This window comes from Haliotis asinina, chromosome 7 (assembly GCF_037392515.1).
Source record: "Haliotis asinina isolate JCU_RB_2024 chromosome 7, JCU_Hal_asi_v2, whole genome shotgun sequence".
NCBI lineage: Eukaryota > Metazoa > Mollusca > Gastropoda > Lepetellida > Haliotidae > Haliotis > Haliotis asinina.
The window spans coordinates 11,510,789-11,532,407 of record NC_090286.1 but is presented as its reverse complement, the minus strand read 5'-3'; the positions used below and the strand labels follow the sequence as shown (position 1 = coordinate 11,532,407).

At 41.3% G+C, this 21,619-nt stretch overlaps 1 protein-coding gene across 1 annotated transcript in view; it reads left to right on the top strand.

Moving 5' to 3' along the window:
• Window positions 1–3,469: 3,469 nt before the first annotated feature.
• The window catches only part of LOC137290329 (uncharacterized), a 36,936-nt gene continuing 18,786 nt past the window's right edge, over window positions 3,470–21,619 (top strand). The window contains exons 1-3 of the mRNA XM_067821172.1: window positions 3,470–4,159; window positions 9,967–10,104; window positions 10,743–10,946. Of these exons, the coding sequence (XP_067677273.1) occupies window positions 4,099–4,159; window positions 9,967–10,104; window positions 10,743–10,946 (403 nt within the window). The 5' untranslated portion in view covers window positions 3,470–4,098. The remainder of the gene's footprint in view (window positions 4,160–9,966; window positions 10,105–10,742; window positions 10,947–21,619) is intronic.

Below are 21,619 nucleotides of genomic sequence, written 5' to 3'. Positions count from 1 at the left end.
CTGAGCAAACATTTCAGTAATTTCAAGAAATCCCTGGAAATATGAGGGAATATTTCCCCGGGGGTCACAGTGATTTCACGAATTACATGAAATCGTTTTTCACATTCCCTGTAACACCAGCAACACCAAGATTTTCACTTTTCAAAAGAAGGTAACCTCTTTGTTATGTAACCTTAGGTATGTTTACATAACAAACATCCTGTTTCAAGTAAAAAAAAAGTTTCCTTTTTCTGAAAGATTTCGTATGAGACAACCTATTCTGGCAAAATATAGAGGGTGGCGCTTTTTTATCCACAGTATACATATCATGGTGATTGTGGGACACTGATACTGATGTGGCAAGTGTCAGATCTCAGGGAAACGATCATTCTCTGTGAACACTAAACATGCTTTTAATTTCTAATTTTATTGATCTATAATATGATTTACAGATTAGGATAGAATGCAGCAGAGATGGTTGGGGTGATCCTGGCACAGTCAGGCTGGTAAAGCTCATCATCAGCTCAGGGCCCTCGCTCCCTCTACACGCAGCCCAGACAGCGAATGAGACTTCTCCCACGAAACATAATAATATAATTATTAATTGTTCACGTCGCGATATTGTTGAAATACTGCCATTGTTGCGATATATATTAATCTCACTCTCTGTGAACCGATGTTTGTGAGAGCTGGCAGCAAGAGATGAATTGTTTGATAGGCATATTTAAAAGTTGGGTAATGACAAGATGTAACTATTTTGTCTAGAACTAATTGTTTCGACTACAAGTTCTTTTAAATACATTGGGCGATCTTTGGGCGGCTGACATGTTGTTTTCATAACGGTATAAAGCTCTAAACCGAAACGTCGCCATTTTAATATCTAAGAACTTAACATCATGATGTAATGTTATTTTAAGCAGAGTGAGTGGTAATGTTTTCACGCCGCTGTTTATGTGTCCCAATTAAGGCTGGGGACACCAGAAATGGGCTTCACACATTTTACCCATCAGTGGAATCGAACCCGGGCATTCTGTGTTACGAGCGAACGTGTTAAGCATCTACTTCAACCAGAGATGACATGATTCGATGAGTGCGTGCGTGCTTGCTTGCGTGCGTGAGTGCGTATTGGCTTATTTATTTTTTTATAATCGTTGATTTCATAGCATATAATGGAAATCTTTCGTATTGACGAAACTGTTAATGCACTTTCCATTTTTCTGTTAGCCGGCGATGTTGCAATATTTGGGGACAGTGTCATAAATTTACAAAAGAAAATTGACAACTTGCAAGATGTATTGCAAGAAATTGGGACTCTCTATAAATACCGACAGAACCAAGGTTGCTGTGTTTAAGAAAGGTGACAAAGTATCAAAACATGAAAAATGGAACATCGGTAATGAGAAACTTGAAACTGTCAATTACTATAAATATGTGGGATTAACTTTGTCGTGTAGAAACGCGTTTTCTAAAGCATGCGATGTCTTATCACAGCAAGCCGAAGGGGCGCTGTATCCAATCAAGAAATTTATCTGTACCTAGAAATCAATACTTCCAAACATTGCTTTTAAAATATTTGATGGAAAAATCCAACCTATCCTCTTGTATGGGGCAGAAATCTGGGGGACAGTGTACCGACAAACCATCGACCCATTCAAAGTTTTGTAAATTTATCTTACGAACTGGGTACAGCTCACCCACAAAAGCTATCCTAGCTGAGTGTGGACGATATCCACTGCATGTAAATTATAAAGCTAGAGTAATATCGTATTGGTCACGGTTGCTTAGACAACCTGACTGTCGAAATTCGAAAAGATCGTACCTCATGTTAAAACGTCTAGATGATTCCGGGGATACTAACTGGGCCTCAGCTGTGCGAGAGCTATTGTTCCAGCATGGTCTGTTTCATGCTTGGTTTAACAAAGACGTACACAATAATGAATTGTTCATGAGTATATTTAAGCAAAGATGTAAAGATATTTATTATCAAGAGTGGTCAGCTTCTGTGGCTGCTTCCAATTACTTGCAGACTTATTCAACCTATAAATGGGGTATAATGTCTGAAGTATTAAGTTCTGTTCATTTACGTAGAGAACTGACGAAAATGTTATGTGGTATCACTGGTCTTAACATACAGTTATATAGAAGATCAAAAAGTATAGATATCGCAACTGCCATGTGTCACCATTGTCTAAATAAGATAGGAAACGAATACCATGTATTACTAGAATGCCCACTGTATGACGATGAACGAAGAAAATATCTACCGTGTTATTATTACACTTACCCAAATCCCCATAACGTTATAGCTCTTTTGAAGTCTAAATCAAATAATATACTAGTGCGTTTAGCTGTGTGTTATATAAAAATAATGCGGCCACGTACCGTTAAGGTATAACTCAATATCCAGGCGCTCCGGATTTTGTACTATTATAAATGTCGATGTCCTATTGGCTTCATGGCCATTCATACAATAACCTCGTCTGTCTGTCTGTCTGTCTGTCTGTCTGTCTGTCTGTCTGTCTGTCTGTCTGTCTGTCTGTCTGTCTGTCTCCTTTCTTATATATTTCATTCCCATAGTCGGTATATCTATTTGTATGGTACTTTCATGAAACGGAAATTATTTAATTTGGTAGACAGTACTATATATCTTACAAAGGTAAAACGGAGGGATATAACCTTCATGTAAATATACGCAAGCACAGCAATACTACGAATACGCAATACTATAATTCAGATCCCATATCATTAAAAGTCTGTCAGAGCTGGGTAAAATAAGAACGGATCACCAGGTGATGAATGACACCAGGCGTTCACAAAGGGCGAGCATGACTCGGTTTCCCTGTCCAACAAGTTCATTTCACTGTAGTTCATGCCATTTGGAGGAAATGCACTTACTAGTCAAGACTTGAATACAAATAGAACAGGTTTCTGTCTGATATCACGGTAACTGCAGCCTGAGAAGTGTTATAGGAAAAGTACCTGTAGGAGCACAAAGCCCGTTCATTATCGAAAATATCACAAGTAAACCATGTGTATGGACTGACGGAGTGCATCATACTGCAAACAGTAACACACAGATGAAAACTATCAGTCACAGGATGAGAGCAACACCATTCAATGAAGTGGTTAAATAACAAATAGGGAATTACACTTTCTGAGAAAAGGAGAGATTCTTGTGAATCCATCCGAGATTCGAACAAACTCTTCGAGGAATACTGTGTAACCCTCACAGACAGAGCAATCTTCACAAAGACCAGTGCGTCGTGTTTAAGGAACCACGTGAAAGTTAAAAGTCAGAGGCATAATACATTACATTCACTTTAAACACGTCACGAAATCCATAACATAAGAATAGATATTGAGCGCTCGGTTACGAGCTCATGTAAATACTATTTTTAATTCCCTCATTGACACGCCGTCAGGGTTGGGCGCTCTTGACCTGAAAGCAAGCCACCCTGTAAACAGTGTTGGGATGTCAGCCTTACGACGGGCCCGTGAGTCACATGCATGTGTAGGAGGAAAACAGTGAGCGTGACCTCTTGATACTTTACTCAACATTGATCTGCGTCTCACTATATCTCTGTACAGAACACTTATTCTCATGTCCTCCTGTCCTGTCCAGGGCTGATACGTCATGGATGACCGCACGAGACCCAGAGAAAGCTACCCTGCAAGCTCTGATGGGTGTCAACCTAACAACGGGTCAGTGAGTCACATGCATACATTGGAGATGGCTGTAGTGACTTCGAGCTTTTGACATTTCACACAAGTCTTTTCCAGTACAGAAGAAGATGAAAACTGTACCTGTGTGTCTACCTTCATAATATAGCATGTACGTAATGAAATCCCTCCTGAAATGGATGTACCTGAATATGAAGAAATGTGACAGAGATAATGAATGTGAAATCTAAACGCACTGTTGCCTAATACGTGATAGGTGTTAACAGTCTGATTAAACGTCTGTGACAATTTGTTGTGTGAAGCTGGACTGTAGTGCCCCATCATGGCAAACAAAGAGATATAACTAGATGTATTTACACATACGTCGCACAGTTGGTGTGCACTGAGCATGACCTTTAACACAGCTTGACGAAGCATTTCACTTCCTGGTTGCTCAACATGGCGGGTGTCAGAATATTGGTTGTGGTTGTGTTAGTTCAATGGATTCAGCTATCATCTGGTGAGTACATCAGCTGTTTGACTTATGTCGAAGTACCTTCCTTGAATATGTGTACATAACAACAAATAAGTTATCGTGTATTTGAACGTGCTGAGACGAGTATGTTGCATACACGTTTGACAAAACGTGTTTTCCAAGTGTCATAATCACCCTCCTCAACTATCTGAGCGTGCATCTCAGCTAGGGGATAATACCAGTAACAAACATATGGTAAATTTGTATAACTGACTTTTGTGTCATTAGGTTAGGCTGTTGTTTAATGCCGCAGTCAGCAAAATACTTCAGCTTTTGGCGGCTGTCTAAATAATCGTGCCTGGACCAGTCAATCCAGTGATCAACAGCATGAGTATCAATTGGGATACGATGACATGTGCAAACCACGTCAGCGAGCATGACCACCCGATCTTGTCAGTCGTCTCTTACAACAAGCATGGGTTGCTGAAGATCAATTCCAGCCCTCATCTTCACCGGTCCTGTTGTGTAAAGTGTTTGCTTCGTCCAAAGCTTTAAGTAATATTAGGGTAGTGAGGAAAGAGGAAGATGAACATTGATTACCCGATGAGGCTGTAATGAATCGAGTTACGAGGATCTTCTGTTAACCTTTCCAAACCATTAACGGCAACAATGGTTCATCATCGCATTTTTTCCAACTCACAAACTTCTTTATATTTTAGAAGGAAGAAACTGACTGGTACCTCGTCATAAATAATTTAATGTCACGAAAGCAATATATTATTATACATGTCTATCCTGTTCCTTGAACTAAATATGTTTGTGAACATATCAAAACGTGTTCGTGTGTTTGCGAATGATGACCAAAATAGATCCTCATTTCTGTCATTGTCATCATAACCCAGATACATTCTCTTGTCACACAAAACTTGAGGTGAAGCCTTCAATATTGAGGCCTTTTCATCCACAGCACAGTGTGGGCAAGGTGGACGAGCTGTCTAATGCGCGTGAAAGCTAGTAAACTAGAGTTGCCGGGATCTATCCCCACTTGTGACCAGGTGTAAAAACGTTGGAGCTGACATTTCTTTCAGGGTTGTCACAACCCCTGGTAAGCAGTACACAGGCCTGTACACTAATCTGACTGTGTGTCCCAGTTCAGCCATCTGCAAATGGATACCTCTTGAGGATGACTCTGCGTGATAACTTGTTGCTCTTAACAGGCTGCATAAGTTGAATACTCATGAGGGAGTTCAGCAGGATAAAAGAGATTTTCGATGATCAAGGGAACACTCCACTTCCATGATCATGTACTGCTTCCGTGGAAATGTGAAGTATATAAATATCCTATAACATTGCCATATGATATGCCATCCATACAAAAGGATTTCTTTTATCTCCTTTCTATTGACATGTTACACAGAACCTGTTGTCCGTCCGTCAGCAAACGCGTACATATCACACTAACTACAATCTATTTCTGTTTGTTTATTTCGATATTTGCATGTTGTATCATAAACACAAATGTGTATTATCAGTTACCCGTATCAGTGATGGCTATCGTAAAATCCTGGAGTTCTATTATCTCTACCCCATGGTCCGCCGTCAGCCGTAATCTGGAGTCTTGCTGTCCACTCTATCTGTGATATCCTGGATGGTGATGTAGCCCAGTGGTTATAGTGTTCGTTCGTCACGCTGTAGATTACGGTTTTGCTATCCCACCCCAGAGTCTTCTTACCTCTTCCATAAAGCCCCATCATGCTTTCCCTAGATCCCTGTCTCTTTTACTCAAAGGACCACTAAACCCAATTTTTTGGTACTCTTTGTATCACTGCATATGAAAGACTTTTGGTTAGTCATAAAAGAAACACCATTTAAAAAAACCCCAAACTTGTGGTTAATTAATACCAAGAGCTCAAAAGTTGCTCTAAAGCCGTCTGCTTCTCACTTGCCCACTCTGTCGCCAGAGCCCTACAGTGACGTCATACAAGGAACGATTTCCAGTTAAATGTAGAGAAAATTAGTAGGAAGCTCGTCATTTTGCTGATTTCTCGACGTCACCAAACCTGCCGAATTGTTGTGTGCCGTCAATTGTTCCTTGGGGTCTGGTGATGGTGTCACTATGCACAGATTTCCAACAGACTCCGTAGTTTGTGCTTAAATTAGTTATTAGTGTGTGCGAAGTGAGCGTTGTGGAAACCTATGGTATATACTAAATCGGAAAGGTTCGTCCCTTCCATGCTTCCAGGATAGAAAATGGAGTTCAAGTTTCATAGAGTTTATAAAATCAAGACTGCTTACTACACGTTGCTGACCAAAAGGATTTTGCATGAAAATAACGCTTACTTCCTCGGAAACGGGGTTGTGGTCGAAGTGACAATATTATCGTGAGTAATATTATATTGACCCCTTATATTGACCGATTCCAAGAGTGAAATTGTTATGTTATAAGCATTGTCCATCAATACAATCCTAATGTCCATCAATAAAATACATATTTTACTACCAGTAGAAAGTAATTGTCCTTTTGTAAGTCGGTGAAAACAAACTTAGATAGCATTCATCCTCAGACAGGGCGCCGCCAGTTTTGAAAATCATGAAGCCACGGGCTAAAGTCCGTTAGAATTATTGAGATTATGATTTGTTTTCATGAAGTTAGAAAATCAAAACTACTTTTTACTGGTAATATGCATTTGAATCATGACCAAAAGGATTTTGCATGACACAACTTTTAACATAAGGACTTCTTCCAAGGAAGCAAGGTGGGGGGCGAAGTGACATGTCTATTGCAAGCAATGTTATATTGACCTCCACCTCACTTCCAAGAGTGAAATTGTTATGTTATAAGCAATGTCATGCAAAATCCTATTGTACATCAATAAAATACATATTTTACTACCAGTAGAAAGTAATTTTGATTTTGTAAGTCGGTGAAAACAAACTTAAATAGCTATAGCATTCATGCCATGACAGGGCGCCGTCATTTTTGAAAATCGTGAAGTCAAATCCATTTGAATTAATGAGATTATGTATAGTTTGTTCTCATAAAGTTAGAAAATCAAAACTACATAAATATGTATTTGAATCATTGCCAAAAGGAGTTTGCATGACACAACCTGTAACATAACCTAAGCGAGGTCGGGGTCGAAGTGAAAATACTGCGCGATAAATTTCTTCACTTGCTAAATTTACTTGGTTTGGTTACTCACCAGTATGTAGACCCTTGTCAATATACGTCTTTATACTTGGTCTCATAATCCTAATTACTTTTTTATAATCATACTTGTATGCATTTTGAAACTTAATAAAAAAGCTATCTGCGAATGTATAACAGGAATGTAATATGTAGACATTTTATAGTTTTCCTATATGAATCATAATTTGCACGCACGCCCTAGTGTATGTCATCTGCATCATTACACTTCACGACGAAAACAATGATTCTGTTGAAAGATACGACAACGTATTAAAAACAAAAATGGAAATAGTAAAATTAAAGTTATAGGGGGAATGTGATATATAATTCATCTGCAGATTTCCCAAGTGATGTGTCTTTTAACAGTCTAATATACGAAAACGTGATGTATCGTTTCAGGTTTTTCACATTGCTGTATAGTTTCATTGGTTACCCAAGATAGCACACCTGGCAACTAATTGCATAATGTGCGTCATTCTTTTAAATAAAAGTTATTTAGTTAGCCAATAATGAGCAATCAATCAATGTATTGGCGGTTAATCCTTTGAAAGAAGAGTGTTGTTTTACATAGACACAGACACGACAGAGTGTATTCAGTATAGACTAGTAAATGTACATACATAAACATTACCTTTTGACAAATCCCCCATTTAAATCCCCATAAAAATAACTAATCAATCAGTGTGTTATCGGTTAATCCTTTGATCGATCCAGACATTAGAAATGTCAAATGGTGGCCTTTGTCGGGTAATGTAAGTGCCGTTACCACTGATTATACCTGTTATAAATTCATTAACTGAACATCAAGTGAATGATGACAAATAACCTAACACGGATTACAACCTAGCGACACCAAGAGATTTTGACAGAATCGTCTATGAAAACAAGGGTTGTAACTCGAAAACTAGGCAAAGCTGGAGACAAAACTAAATGATAGTAGATTGTGAGAACATATAGCTTTCATTTTTCTCAACAGCTTTCGCGATTTCAGGTTTGTACAAACTTGTAAACGAAAACGTTTAACCCCTGAAATGTAGATGAATACTGCACAAACCCTCATTTCTATACCTACTATTACATCACGGAGACTCGCCGCTCTGATTGGTTGAAATTTCGTTTGCGACTGAGAATTGTGAACTGTTGACAAAAAGGTCTATTTAAGGTAATTAAAGATCGAAATGAGCAGTTGTAATGACGGGGTTTCATTTATAACGATGTCAGCAAGTGATTTTGCATTTGTACCCTATTAGAGTATCTGTGACCTTTAATTCTATCATTCCTGCTCCGGGGTCATCTCTCAGTCCCTTCCAAACATGTAACTGAGCGTTACTGTACGCCATAAAAAGTGGTATCTTATTCACAGTCACGTACTTTCATTTGGGACTTAACAATGCATGCTTGTTTTTCAAACAATTCCTCAAACAATATAGTCTTTCACTGTTTTAGTATGTGACATGTTTCATTCGAGACCTGTGATATGTAGCAGATCATGAGAAGTGTAGTTTCATTCTGATAACGATTTTATTAGGTTTCATAGCAAGTTGATGTTTCTCTGACCATACCAATCACAAAGTAGCAACATGAAGTTAGGAACGGATTCGGGATTAGGGATTAGGGATTCGGGATTCGAGATTCGGGATTCGGGATACGAATCCGATTTTTTTTTCAGATTCGATATTTTCTTTGCATATTCAGCACCCAACATTCGGCCTTCGGTATTCGACATTTGAACTCTCGTTTGCTCGTTGTATACCTGGGAACTTATAAGGATAAACAACCAAACTACAGCTTTCGATATTTGAACCTCAAAACTGAATTTTCTTAACACTCGGGTTTCAGAATTTCAATCTGAAACAAAATTCAGATCGAATGTATCTACTTGAATGTTCAAGAAAAATAGACTGGATATCCATGGCCTGATAGCCTCTTTGTTTCCATTGATTTGGCAGGTAATAGATTATCATATACCTCTCTTCAAAAGTTTAGACTCACTTATAACACTTACTATGTGTTATAAATGAAAATATATGGTTGCATCGAAGGATGGTTTTACCACTAACTTGTTGGTACCAACTACAAACTTCATGCAGCTGAACTGCACAAGGATCATGCATCAAATTGCTAAAATGCATGTACAGATATCGTGCATGTGAACAGCTGCATTGTGGTGTAAAGTTTTGTTAAGATTTCGCCAATTTTCTCTGTTTTTCACATTTACTGAGCTCAATAATCTTTTCAACGTTACGAATATGTTTTACAAGACACCAGTTCACGTGTAAACAGTACCTTTAAACAGTATATCATATTTTGCAAAATTAAGTTTAGGACAGTTGCCTGAAGTATGTGGCTAAATTTACATTAGCAATGAGAAGTATAGACTTCATCCGTTCATTATTGTGTCACTGATACAAGCACATGGTATTATGTATCCATCCGAGCTTTCTGTCAGTTTATTTGCCACCTGACATTTTGCAACTGTTGAATCTCACCCTCCTCGACTCCCATGGTGCAGCCCACCGTTAGTTCAGCAACAACAACAGTAGACTGCAACAGCAGACTGCAACAGCCCCGTTCACTGTTGAATGTATCCTCTCTGTATCGGCAGATTACAACTGTTTGGGGAATGTAGCCCCATCTTTGGCATTATCTGTATCACCCTCAGGTTCCTGCGAATCGGGAATGTTTGGAGACTCTTGTAGCTACTCCTGCCACTGCCAGGCATCATGTGACGAGACAACAGGTGCCTGTTCTGGTGATTGTGACACGGGATGGAGAAAGGCTGGGGGACTTTGCCAGAAACGTAAGTGCCACGTACATGTATTTTTTATATTGGTATTTATTATTCTGCCGTGTTTACACAAAAATACATCTTAGCTAAATTAACTTATTTATTTAATTACTTTGGTATTTACATGCTTGGAGGTATGTACATGTGAATTCATGCTTACTTGATATACATGGAAAGACTTTCTCATAACTATTAGTATTGGGAATTGGTTGAAATGTAAACAAACTAACGAACAATCATGGAGAAAAAAAATGGTTAGGGTCATTTTTCAGATTTTCCTTTTCAGGTTGGTTTTGCAGATGCAAATAACATGATGCAATTTGCTACTTTGAAGTGATGATTGATATATCATGAGAATTGACTTCTGGAGTCTTCAAGAAATAAACACGTTTTCAGGTCCTGACGACATCCAAGATATGTTCCATCGTCAAGTGTTCCAAAGAACAAAAAACTAGTTCTAAAATCGTTTGTGTTCAATTATAGGAAGTTGTGATCGATTGCTAGGTCGCTTGTTCATTGCGTCCAATCTTCGAATATTTCAGTTAATCGGAACACCACTAATAACTATATGGCCCACCAAATGTAGGGGCGTGTTGAGTAACTGCATAGTCTGCAAACCTTGAGAGTCACATAATTATTGTCCATTACAGAAAACATTGCACAGGACGAAACAGCATCAACAACATCCGGTTATCATAGCACGTGGTACCCATCAAAGGCTGTAGATGGTGACAGTGATATTGGTGGTGAGAGTAGAACCTGTTTCCACGCTGCTAGATCTCCGTCAGACTGGACAGTGGATCTGGGCAGGGACTTCCAGCTGTATGACATCAGGATCTACAGTAGAAACACATGTAAGCAAACAAGCCTTGTGCTATTCAGATTATCTTGAAACTTTATTAGACTGTAATGTATCTATTTTAGATTTGATTGCATCAAGTATAAATTCTGTGGTGCTGATAACATGATTTCCACATGTTGCAACCCGTATATATATACTACAAACAAAAAGTATGAGAATACCCTAAAAAATGATAGTCTTATATAAAATTAATAGTGATGAGGTCATTTATATTCCAAGGTCAAACACAACAAAAAACAAGGGTGGTAAAACACACAAGCACCATGTTTGATTCAAACACCCATACACAATAGCCTAGTGTATGTGGAAGACAGACTTCCTTTGCGGCTTCTGGCAACTTGGCACTGGCAGTTGTGAATCGGTTTTGAGGGGCTTAGATCACAATACATTGGTCATCTGTCCTTGATGGTTTTGGTTGTTACAGAGGGAGGTTTGTTCTGTACTTTATCAGTGTCCTTGAACCTGTCCCTCAGCCTATGAGGTACAGAGGGGGACGCCTGAAGGCAGCGAGCAACACTTCTTCTTATGGATTCACCATCCTGTAGCCATGCAGTGGCGCTGCTTCTGTCATGCGCGCTGAACAGTCTGCGCTGTAGCATGGTGAAGAAGTTGAGAGGCTTCAGTACGGTTTATGGCTTCTTTTAAAGGAAACGTTGCCGCAAGGTGCACGACAGGGGAAACTATGCTATTGTGATTGTCCGAATACAGTCTTAGGTTGTAATGTACCACCTTTGACGCACCTCAGGCATTTTCCTGGATGCCAGTGTTTCATTACAGTACATCAAAACACATAAAGAAGCAACAATACCTAGTGCCATATTGATGTATACCAAATGATGTACATATAACATGTCTATGAACTTAAAGAACCACTAAACTCAATTTTTGGTACTCTTTTTATCACTGCATATGAAAGACTTCTGGTTAGTCATAAACGAAACACTATTTACTTTTTGAAAAAACTTGTGGTTAATTTATACCAAGCGCTTAAAAGTTGCTAAAAAGCCGTCTGCTTCTCACTCGCTCGGAAACGAAACTGCAGACAGGTTACGTAACTCTGTCGCCAGAGCCCTACAGTGACGTCATACAAGGAATGATTTTCAGTTAAATGTATAGAAAATGTGGTGATACCCTATTAGTCAGAAGCCCCAATAGTGAGAACTCCTATTGTCAGAATGATTAGTTATGGTTGACCAACTCCTTACCTATAGGAATAATGGAACATTCCTAATTAGACATAAGCGTGTGTGTTTTAAATGAATTATTTCAAATTGAGAAGTATAAAGAGTGTGTTTATATAAGTATGCACATTTTCACCTTAAAAACAACTGAGGGAGAAGTGAGAACCCCTATTGTCAGAAGGATTAACTACGGCATCACTTAACTATCTCAACTATCTCAACTGATATCTTGTGTTGAGACATGTTATATATGTGCTGCAAAATGTCCATCTTTAACCACAACCATGGCAGGTTTGCAGAAAGTGGAATATATTACATCCCAGAGAGGTTCTCTTCAAGTGTTGTTCGATAACTACCTGTTCAATAGGAACAAAACCACCACCACCACTGCCCACTGGAAATGTTTTGTCAAGACTTGCACAGGCAAGTGCAAGTCCATGAGGAAGCGTGCTCGAGAGGAACCTACAACAGCCATGCCAGCCCTTTACCAAGACGAACTCCTGAAGTACCACCAAGAAGATGCATCCCACCTTCCTTACTACTCCACTCTCGACAGTGCCTTGTACAGGCATAGGAGTCACACCATCCCGAGACTACCCCAGACCCTTGTGGACGTTAACCTAGATGGAGTGTGGACACAAACATTCGACTCTGAGCGATTCCTACTCTTTTCTGATGGTGATGACGACAAGATTGTTGTCTTTGCGACTAACGCCCACCTACAAGCCCTTCAGTCAGCCTCAACTATCTACATGGATGGAACATTTGCTGCCAGTCCTGATCTGTGGGATCAGTTATACATCATCCATGCGAGGGTTGGCGCGTCATCTTATCCCTTGGTGTATGCCCTTATGCCCAGTCGGACCATTGCTGCCTACAGTCGTCTCCTGTGCACGAATCTTCTCAAGACTCATGTTCAACAGCTCCTAAACAGACCTCTAGCTCCAGCCAAGGTTCAGACTGACTTTGAGATGGCCGCTATCAGAGCCGTTCAGAGGGAGTTTCCTGCTGTTGAAGTGAAAGGATGTTTCTTTCATTATTCCCAGGCTGTTTGGCGCAAGGTACAGAACCTCGGTCTTGTTGACAGCTACCGCGACGACCCCGAAGTTGAAAGATGAATTCGGCGTGCGTCTGCCCTGCCTCTACTGCCCAAGCCTCTGTCCAGGATGTTTGGCTTGACGTCATGAACTCAAGCCCTGATGTGCCAGCTGTTGTTGCCTTCCTTGACTACATGGTCACGACATGGGTAGACGATGATGCTCTCTTCAGGCTTCCCATATGGAATCACCATGAAACCTTTGGCCCGAGGACAAACAACTGCCTTGAGGGTTTCAACAGTCGCCTGAATGCCAGCCTCTCAAGTCGGCACCCAAACATCTACAGACTCATCGAGATCCTCAAGAAGATTGAGAAGGCTGACAAACTGAAGATCTCCCAGATTGACTTTGGTGCCGCTCCCCCGACCTCCATACAGTATTTGGATGCTGTTGGGAAGCTTGTAAAACTGGGTTGAAGTGAACAGTAGACATTGAACGATGGACATAAGTGAATGAAATGATACAGTGATAGTGCTAAAATGACTTATTATTACTCTGACTTTTTCATTGTAAACAAATAAATGCTTGAATCAAAGTTGTGTTATGTAATTAATGAATCGGGTTAGTTGTGTTATGTTTTCTTGGTAATTAATGAATCGGGTTAGTCCATTTAATTATTAGGGAAGCTGTGGTCAGCCTACCTTGAAAAATACCTTCTGACTAATGGGGGGACATCGAAAATGTATAGGAAGCTCGTCATTTTGCTTATTTCTCGACGTCACCAAAGACATACCGAATTGTTGTGTTGCCGTCAATTGTTCCTTGGGGTCGGGTGATGGTGTCACTATGCACAGATTTCCAACAGACTCCGTAGTTTGTGCTTAAATTAGTTATTAGTGTGTTCGAAGTGAGCGTTGTGGAAGCCTGTGGTATATACTAAATCGGATGGTTCGCTCCCTACCACGCTTCCAGGATAGACAATGGAGTTTCATAGAGTTTATAAAATCAAGACTGATTACTGCTTACTACACATTGCTGACCAAAAGGATTTTGCATGGATATGTCGCTTTCTTCCTCGGAAACGAGGTTGCGAAGTGACATGTCTATTGCAATTATATTGACCTCCACCTCACTTCCAAGAGTGAAATTGTTATGTTATAAGCAATGTCACGCAAAATCCTATTGTCCGTCAATAAAATACATATTTTACTACCAGTAGAAAGTAATTTTGATTTTGTAAGTCGGTGAAAACAAACTTAAATAGCTATAGCATTCATGCCATGACAGGGCGCCGTCATTTTTGAAAATCGTGAAGTCAAATCCATTTGAATTAATGAGATTATGTATAGTTTGTTCTCATAAAGTTAGAAAATCAAAACTACATAAATATGTATTTGAATCATTGCCAAAGGGAGTTTGCATGACACAACCTGTAACATAACCTAAGCGAGGTCGGGGTCGAAGTTAAAATACACTGCGCGATAAATTTCTTCACTTGTTAAATTTACTTGGTTTGTAACATTCACTCGCCAGTATGTTAACACTTGTCAATATACGTCTCTATACTTGGTCTCATAATCCTAATTACTTTATAATCATACTTGTATGCATTTTGAAACTAAATATAAAGAAGCGATCTGCGAATGTATAACAGGAATGTAATATGTAGACATTTCATAGTTTGTCTATATGAATCATAATTCGCACGCACGCTCTAGTGTACGTCGGCTGCATCATTACACTTCACGACGAAAACAATGATTCTGTTGAAAGCTACGACAAGCAGTTTGAAACTGAATAAAAAGAAGCGATCTGCGAATGCATAACTGGAATGTAATATGTAGACATTTTATTGTTTGCCTATGTCAATCATAATGTGCACGCACGGCCTAGTGTATGTAGTCTGCATCATCACGACGAAAACAATTCTGTTGAAAGATACGACAACGTATTAAACCAAAAATGCAAATAGTAAAATTAAAGTTGTAGGAGCAATGTCAGGCTACTACCTTCTTCGAGGAATGTATCCATCAATATCCACAAAAACAAGTGATATATAATTCATCTGCAGATTTCCCAAGTGATGTGTCTTTTAACAGTCTAATATACGAAAACGTGATGTATCGTTTCAGGTTTTTCACATTGCTGTATAATTTCATTGGTTACCCAGGATAGCACACCTGGCAACTAATTGCATAATGTGCGTCATTCTTTTAAATAAAAGTTATTTAGTTAGCCAATAATGAGCAATCAATCAATGTATTGGCGGTTAATCCTTTGAAAGAAGAGTGTTGTTTTACATAGACACAGACACGACAGAGTGTATTCAGTATAGACTAGTAAATGTACATACATAAACACTACCTTTTGACAAATCCCCCATTTAAATCCCCATAAAACTAATTAATCAATCAGTGTGTTATCGGTTAATCCTTTGATCGATCCAGACAAAAGAAATGTCAAATGGTGGCTTTTGTCGGGTAATGTAAGTGGCGTTACCACTAATTATACCTGTTATAAATTCATTAACTGAGCATCAAATAACGTGAAGGTTTATACCACCTAACACAGATTACAACCTAGTGACACCAAGTAATTTTGACAGAATCTTCTATGAAACAGCTTTCGCGATTTCAGGTTTGTACAAACCTGTAAAGGAAAAAGTTTAACCCCTGAAATGTAGATGAATACTGCACAAACCCTCATTTCTATACCTACTATAACGTCACGGAGACTCGCCGCTCTGATTGGTTGAAATTTCGTTTGCGACTGAGAATTGTGCACTGTTGACAAAAAGGTCGATTTAAGGTAATTAAAGATCGAAATGAGCAGTTGTAATGACGGGGTTTCATTTATGACGATGTCAGCAAGTGATTTTGCATTTGTACCCTATTAGAGTATATGTGACCTTTAAGTGAATGCTCCAAAGTGTCTCCAAAGCAAGTTGTTTCAGAAAACATGAAGGGAGAAGTCCCTTGCATATTTTGTTTCTAGAAGTTTGTGAAGCATTTATTGCAGATTTTGGGGGTGCCAAGATAAAAAGTCACCCAAAATGAGGATTGTGAGGCTGGGACATTTGCTGTGTGACACATAATATGTAGAAAATAGAGCATAAAAACAACTGCATTTGCGTCAACAAATATGTGGTAGGCAATAGAGAAAGTCACCCAGATATGTGCGATAGTATTACCCTATCTGATGATTCATATTTTGTTATAAGCTTTTGATCAAACTGTGAAAACAGAAAACAGAAAACAGAAAACAGAAAACATTTATCACCGAGCGATATTATTATAGGATATTTATATAGCGCACATATCCAGGTAACTAGTGCTTGTTCAAGGTACTGGTATGTGTTTCCCTCGACCATTGGATTTCGATCCCAACATCACGTCGAGTCATCAATCTCAACTCTCTTGGGAGTATACTACTAGCATACAATTGCCACTAGGCGCACCGAGTTTATTGGGCTCTCATCATCCAATTCACAGATGGGTTGACTGGGACACATAGCCACAGTACTTTGTCTGCTGCACGTTGGTGTACCCGCAACTAGGTGTTTGCGCGTGTTCATGTGGCCTCCATCTGGTCATATACCAACGGATTCTTGGGTTCTTTTAAGTGCACAGAGCTGTGTACTGTACACTAGGGGTTGAGACAACACGGAAGGAGTCAGCACACAGAGTTGACTCCCAAGGTCACGGATGGGCTCCAACCCGACACTTCAACTCGCTGGAACACTAGCCAACTCTCCTACCATGATATCTACACATATGTACATCTGCCCAACTCCAGTCTTTCATACCGTACATAAAACATAAAGAAATGACAATTTACACGCACGCACGCACGCGCGCACACACACACGCACACGCCAGTATCAGATTTATAATTACCTAATAGTATATGAAATATTGTTAAGATAACTGTCAACATAGTGACACATTTAACAATTGATCAGCTTAGAAACAATTCGAGGGTTATGTAACATAATTATACACACTGCAAAAAAAGATAAACACACACGTACACATATGCATTATGAGTAGTATAGGGAATGGGGAGAAAAACCGGTAGCGGGTACACCTTTGCTCAGAAGCTTCGGAGTATAGCTAATTCTGCTACCAGCATATATATTCAACAAGACCCTTTCGATAAGACCACTTTTAGGCTGCTTCCAATTACTCCCAATTATAGTGTATTCCCAATTAGAGCTATGCGGGTACATAGACATAGAAATATGCCAGGAACCAAGCTCTCGCGAGAAGCATATACCGAGATCCGATCGGGTCGTTTGTCCATTCGGGAAGCGAAGAGGAAGTATCACATATCGCAAGCTCGATACACACGAATCCGAGGTGGTATAGGCAAGCCCACAACTCCCGATATATCTGAAGAATTGGAGGCCCTGCTGCAGAAGTGTCGCCCCATGTTGCTTTCCGACCGAGAGAAACAAATCCTGGAGCAATCGGGACACACCTTCTACGAACACTACCAGATCCCCAAACAGTTTCTCGAACTCTACTTGCTGTGCTTTCGTCCACTAGTAGAAGCCGGTAAAATAGTTGATTTCGTCTACATCTACCCACCCAACCAATTTCGACCCTCGGCAGGCAAACTCCGAATCATTCTCGCTGATAACTGCTATCCGGGCCCCAAGGACAGACACAACCGATGCACCGACTGCCTAGCCACTCTATCGGAACTGCCTGCTCTCTTCGGACCCGACAACTCTACGTGCAAGTGTGGTGCCACCGACCACTGCGTCGACAGCAAGAAATGTATTCTCTGGGAACAGAAAGTGATAGACTACACACCCCAGGAGCGACTTCCACTCGAGGTTCCAGAAGAGATCGAGGTTGGCAGCTGTTGTGTGAATATAGAGAACCTATACGACAACGCCTGCCTTTTCTGGAGCATACAATACGCACTCCTCATCAACAAATTGATGGACCGTTGTACGTGTAAGGAGAAAGAGTCTTGTATCTTCTGGCTGTTATCGGAGAAAGCAGAGGTACCACAGGGGCGGGGTAATATTTGGCATACCCCATTACCCGACTATGGTGGACCCAAGCATATGGAAGTAGCACCCCCTCCATGCAGCGAACACAAAAAAGCTGCGAACGTCCCAGAAGGAGTCTACTTATGCAAAAAGTTTGCTGTAGCGGGACACGAAGGGAAGAACCGGCTGTTATTACTACTCGATCCCCCGACTGGGGAAACGATTCCAGTCTATGGCTACAAGATACGAGAAACGATTCGGGCTGCCGGGGGAATAGAACGCCTACGGTTAGTGCGGGAACCGTTTCTATGCAAGCTCGGTAAAATCTGCTACTCACCTATATCAGAAAAGAAAGACGATAGAGAAATCGAATTACTGCTTCCAGACATTGGACGAGAATAGGTCCGGCAGCTCGCCTAGTATTTTGGTAGATGCAGTCGTGGGCTTACAAAGGACGAATACTTATCTAGGCTAGTTTTTCGTATTCCAACTGCTTTTCGTGGTACCCTACTACTTTTTTCCCCTCAAAAAACAACACTCTACTGCATAATGAAGGGATCCCCACGTTTCGTCTTGGGTGTTTCTACCTTCTCGGTCGGTGTGTGCACTGATTTGCTGTGCTTCCAGGTCTTGTAGACGACCTTCCAGAGAAAAACAGCGGCTAGCGAAAGGTAGGTCCACCTTTGGGCTGTTTCTAGTATCTGCCGCACCTTCTGGATATCCAGATGGGTCTCTTCTTGTTCCTCCTCAACGTTTTCTATTTCCTCTTCCTCATTGTCCTTATCCAGCATCGACAAGATGTCGACCAACAAATTCGTGGTTTGCTCCATATGAGCCGGCAACGTATTCGTGGTTTGTTCCAAACGAGCCGACATCGCTGCAGTTTGCTTCACACTAGCCTCTAGCCTCCCCAAGCGGTTGTAGAAGTCCTGGATGGTGGACACAGTCGGCTCTGCAGCAGGCAATACACTCTCGCTAGGGGGTAAGATGGCCGCAGGCAATACGCTGCCGGCAGACGTCTCACTAGCGGGAGCAGGCAATGCGTCTGTGCTGGTCGGAGGTTCTACAGCAGGCTCTCGCCATATGTCGTAGAGTCTTGTGGATCCAATACCGAAGCGCTTTTTGACCTCGCTTGCTGGGAGCACCCCTCGAAGGGAGCGTATTTCTTGGACCTTTTCCGAAGACAAATCTCTTCTTGGTGGCATGGGGTGTTTTTCCTGGGAATATATATATACCATACTTCCTACTTGTCTATATAGGAACCAATCCTCTCCCAGGAAACTTCTAATAATGCTTAGCAATGCTTAGTAATGCTTAGCAAATGCTTAGTATTATTAAGCATTGCTAAGCATTATTAGAAGTTTCCTGGGAGAGGATTGGTTCCTATATAGACAAGTAGGAAGTATGGTATATATATATTCCCAGGAAAAACACCCCATGCCACCAAGAAGAGATTTGTCTTCGGAAAAGGTCCAAGAAATACGCTCCCTTCGAGGGGTGCTCCCAGCAAGCGAGGTCAAAAAGCGCTTCGGTATTGGATCCACAAGACTCTACGACATATGGCGAGAGCCTGCTGTAGAACCTCCGACCAGCACAGACGCATTGCCTGCTCCCGCTAGTGAGACGTCTGCCGGCAGCGTATTGCCTGCGGCCATCTTACCCCCTAGCGAGAGTGTATTGCCTGCTGCAGAGCCGACTGTGTCCACCATCCAGGACTTCTACAACCGCTTGGGGAGGCTAGAGGCTAGTGTGAAGCAAACTGCAGCGATGTCGGCTCGTTTGGAACAAACCACGAATACGTTGCCGGCTCATATGGAGCAAACCACGAATTTGTTGGTCGACATCTTGTCGATGCTGGATAAGGACAATGAGGAAGAGGAAATAGAAAACGTTGAGGAGGAACAAGAAGAGACCCATCTGGATATCCAGAAGGTGCGGCAGATACTAGAAACAGCCCAAAGGTGGACCTACCTTTCGCTAGCCGCTGTTTTTCTCTGGAAGGTCGTCTACAAGACCTGGAAGCACAGCAAATCAGTGCACACACCGACCGAGAAGGTAGAAACACCCAAGACGAAACGTGGGGATCCCTTCATTATGCAGTAGAGTGTTGTTTTTTGAGGGGAAAAAAGTAGTAGGGTACCACGAAAAGCAGTTGGAATACGAAAAACTAGCCTAGATAAGTATTCGTCCTTTGTAAGCCCACGACTGCATCTACCAAAATACTAGGCGAGCTGCCGGACCTATTCTCGTCCAATGTCTGGAAGCAGTAATTCGATTTCTCTATCGTCTTTCTTTTCTGATATAGGTGAGTAGCAGATTTTACCGAGCTTGCATAGAAACGGTTCCCGCACTAACCGTAGGCGTTCTATTCCCCCGGCAGCCCGAATCGTTTCTCGTATCTTGTAGCCATAGACTGGAATCGTTTCCCCAGTCGGGGGATCGAGTAGTAATAACAGCCGGTTCTTCCCTTCGTGTCCCGCTACAGCAAACTTTTTGCATAAGTAGACTCCTTCTGGGACGTTCGCAGCTTTTTTGTGTTCGCTGCATGGAGGGGGTGCTACTTCCATATGCTTGGGTCCACCATAGTCGGGTAATGGGGTATGCCAAATATTACCCCGCCCCTGTGGTACCTCTGCTTTCTCCGATAACAGCCAGAAGATACAAGACTCTTTCTCCTTACACGTACAACGGTCCATCAATTTGTTGATGAGGAGTGCGTATTGTATGCTCCAGAAAAGGCAGGCGTTGTCGTATAGGTTCTCTATATTCACACAACAGCTGCCAACCTCGATCTCTTCTGGAACCTCGAGTGGAAGTCGCTCCTGGGGTGTGTAGTCTATCACTTTCTGTTCCCAGAGAATACATTTCTTGCTGTCGACGCAGTGGTCGGTGGCACCACACTTGCACGTAGAGTTGTCGGGTCCGAAGAGAGCAGGCAGTTCCGATAGAGTGGCTAGGCAGTCGGTGCATCGGTTGTGTCTGTCCTTGGGGCCCGGATAGCAGTTATCAGCGAGAATGATTCGGAGTTTGCCTGCCGAGGGTCGAAATTGGTTGGGTGGGTAGATGTAGACGAAATCAACTATTTTACCGGCTTCTACTAGTGGACGAAAGCACAGCAAGTAGAGTTCGAGAAACTGTTTGGGGATCTGGTAGTGTTCGTAGAAGGTGTGTCCCGATTGCTCCAGGATTTGTTTCTCTCGGTCGGAAAGCAACATGGGGCGACACTTCTGCAGCAGGGCCTCCAATTCTTCAGATATATCGGGAGTTGTGGGCTTGCCTATACCACCTCGGATTCGTGTGTATCGAGCTTGCGATATGTGATACTTCCTCTTCGCTTCCCGAATGGACAAACGACCCGATCGGATCTCGGTATATGCTTCTCGCGAGAGCTTGGTTCCTGGCATATTTCTATGTCTATGTACCCGCATAGCTCTAATTGGGAATA